This window comes from Chenopodium album, chromosome 8 (assembly GCF_948465745.1).
Source record: "Chenopodium album chromosome 8, dcCheAlbu1.1, whole genome shotgun sequence".
NCBI classification, from domain to species: domain Eukaryota; kingdom Viridiplantae; phylum Streptophyta; class Magnoliopsida; order Caryophyllales; family Amaranthaceae; genus Chenopodium; species Chenopodium album.
This window is the reverse complement of record NC_137841.1, coordinates 7,947,437-7,949,871: the sequence shown is the minus strand read 5'-3', so window position 1 is coordinate 7,949,871 and position 2,435 is coordinate 7,947,437. Positions and strand designations below refer to the sequence as shown.

General features: G+C 39.5%; 1 protein-coding gene across 1 annotated transcript; it reads right to left on the bottom strand.

Moving 5' to 3' along the window:
- Window positions 1–360: 360 nt before the first annotated feature.
- LOC145642705 (uncharacterized) lies at window positions 361–2,219 on the bottom strand. Its single transcript, XM_081693878.1, has 4 exons — window positions 1,559–2,219; window positions 1,148–1,473; window positions 545–1,048; window positions 361–459 (listed from the first exon to the last, which is right to left on the bottom strand). The coding sequence occupies exons 1-4, from the start codon at window positions 2,217–2,219 to the stop codon at window positions 361–363; spliced, it is 1,590 nt and encodes a 529-aa protein (XP_081550004.1).
- Between the last annotated feature and the right edge of the window lie 216 nt (window positions 2,220–2,435).

The window sequence follows — 2,435 nt, the reverse complement described above, 5'->3', positions numbered from 1 at the left end:
GGTTGCTGGTGGTGGGGTGGTGCGAGGCGTTTTTTTTGTTTTTTTAAAATAATTTTCCGACGGAATTTCCGTCGCAACATACCGACAGAACTCAGTCCGTCGGAAACTTGCGACGGACTTTCTCGGGCCTGAAAATATTTTCCGGCGGACTGAATTCCGTCGGAATAGTGTTTCCGACGGAAATCCCGTCGGAAAAAGCCCATTTTCCTACAAATAGTTTTCCGACAACTAGTTCTGACGGAAAACAGGGTGTTTCCGATGGAAAATTTCCGTCGTTATTTAGCTGTTTTCTAGTAGTGTCGGTAAGTTCACTCCAATGTTGTTCCCACAACTGTTTCGGATCACTTACTTCTGAAAACATCAATATGGAGCAAAACATGTTTCTAACCTGTGAACTCGATGCCCAGTTAGAGGCTTCTGACAGAGTTTCATGCCACTCATTATCGTCGTCAAGCAACCCTAAGACATGACATGCAGATCTAAAGGTAGGGTGGATGGCACCATCAACAGTTCGTATATTTTTAAAACATTCCGCTCCACAAACCTTAGTTAAAAGCATCCGTAAGTAATATCGTTCCCCAGAATTTGAATGAACAAAAGGCAATATACCAATGCAAGGTCTTTCTTGCCGTTGTGCCCACCTTTTTGTAGAACGATTCCATGTGAATCCCATAGGAAAATTTTGGTAAGTGTATTGATTTGCTTCTGGAAAATCCTTGTTAGCTTGAAACCACATAGTTAACATGGTTTGTTGCAATCTCGGTCGTTCAAGGACTGTGTGCAGATCATCATTATCATTGAAAACTACAAATTGTTCACCAGGTAGATGAAACTGAAGTAGTTTCGTTGAAGGATATTGATGTTGCAAATCAAACTCAAATATTCTCCAACATGCTTCAATGGCCGATACATATCGACAATCTAAGTACTGTTTTATCTCATCCACTCTGTTTCCTTGTCGTACCTCTTGACCACGTCGTGTGGTTGAATTGTTTTCAATGACAACTGTTGCTCGATCTTGACCTTTAGTAACATACTTGTATAGATACTTTACCACACTTCTCACAGCAACACGCTCAACATTTATGTGTGCATTGTATTTAACCCATAGATCTCTATTATATGGTACCACTCAACGGTTATCTACCTCCCTTCCATTAACAATGATGGGCTCTCTATGTTGTCTACGTCTATAATGCACAAAGCCATTATCATCAAAGGTGATTTCAGTACAAAATTTCTTCGGGAAATTCTTTGAACACTTTCCATCGACTAAACATGGCCCACATGGTCCATGGAGCATGTTCTTGGTAATTGTTTCAAATGCCAAAGGATCTATATCCTTGTCAGGGATTTCCGCAGAGATAATTACATTGATATCCTCTGGACACTTAGGTTTATCTTCTGGATCCAATGTTATGAAAATATGCGCATGTGGAAGTCCGCGCTTTTGAAATTCAATGACATAAAAATCTGACACATGAAACATGTCCCATGTTAATTAATTAAATATGTCAAAAAATATAGTACGATTACATAATTAATCAACACAACTCACCAGCAATGACTTTTCCAAACTTCTTGTTATCCTTCAAATCGCGAAGCATTTGTTTCAATTTGATCTTGAAAACACGTGCTACAATGTCTGGTCTATCTTCAGTGCGACGAATTCCACGTGTAGATATCTCATTTACAATCTCAGGCCAGTTTGGATTGCAAGTGAAAGTTATAAATAAATCAGGCGGACCCAAAACGCGAACAATTGCCATAGCATCTTGATAATGATAGGCCATATTACGGGGGCTTCGTGTGAAGGATGATGGTAATATGAATAATCGACCTACATCAGTAGTATTGACATCTCCATCCCTGATTGCATCTTGGAGTCCACTGTATAAATTAGAGCGAAGCCTGCCTTGATTTCTCCTTATCCATGATAATCGATATTGTTCCATTGCAGCATATGCATCAACATCAAATTGTTGCAATAAGCGCCCGGAATCTATCAAGGTGTCACCCTCTTCTTCCCTATCATGTATCCTAAATGCATAGAATTGTCGCATTGTCACAGTACTTCGACTTGTACCATATGGAAACAGTAGTGGGTATTGTAAAGGCATATAACTTGGATGAGTTTCATAAATCCTTTGTAACCCACCATCTATTTTTTGCAATATGATATCTTGATTTCCTATGTCTTCAGTTCCATCATCTACCATCAATGCAGCCACTTCACTTGCGGTTGGTTGAAAGCTCTAATATTGTTTCAGAATTGCTGATGTGGCAAAAGTGACATTAAAAATGGCGGTGTCAAAGGTAAAAGCGGCAATATAACTTGCCCACTTTAACAGCAGTGATTGAACCTTGGGTGTGTTTTATTGCTACTCTTTACCCTTTCTTCTATCCACATAAGGTCCTTGCTGTAATACCCCGTA

Excerpts from the sequence above, each read along its gene's own strand:
- LOC145642705 (XM_081693878.1), bottom strand. The coding sequence starts at position 2,219 with ATGGTAGATGATGGAACTGAAGACATAGGAAATCAAGATATCATATTG. Across the intron at positions 1,474-1,558 it reads GTTTGGAAAAGTCATTGCTG|ATTTTTATGTCATTGAATTT; the intron begins GTGAGTTGTGTT and ends TTCATGTGTCAG. Across the intron at positions 460-544 it reads TACGGATGCTTTTAACTAAG|GGTTGCTTGACGACGATAAT; the intron begins GTTTGTGGAGCG and ends GTCATGTCTTAG.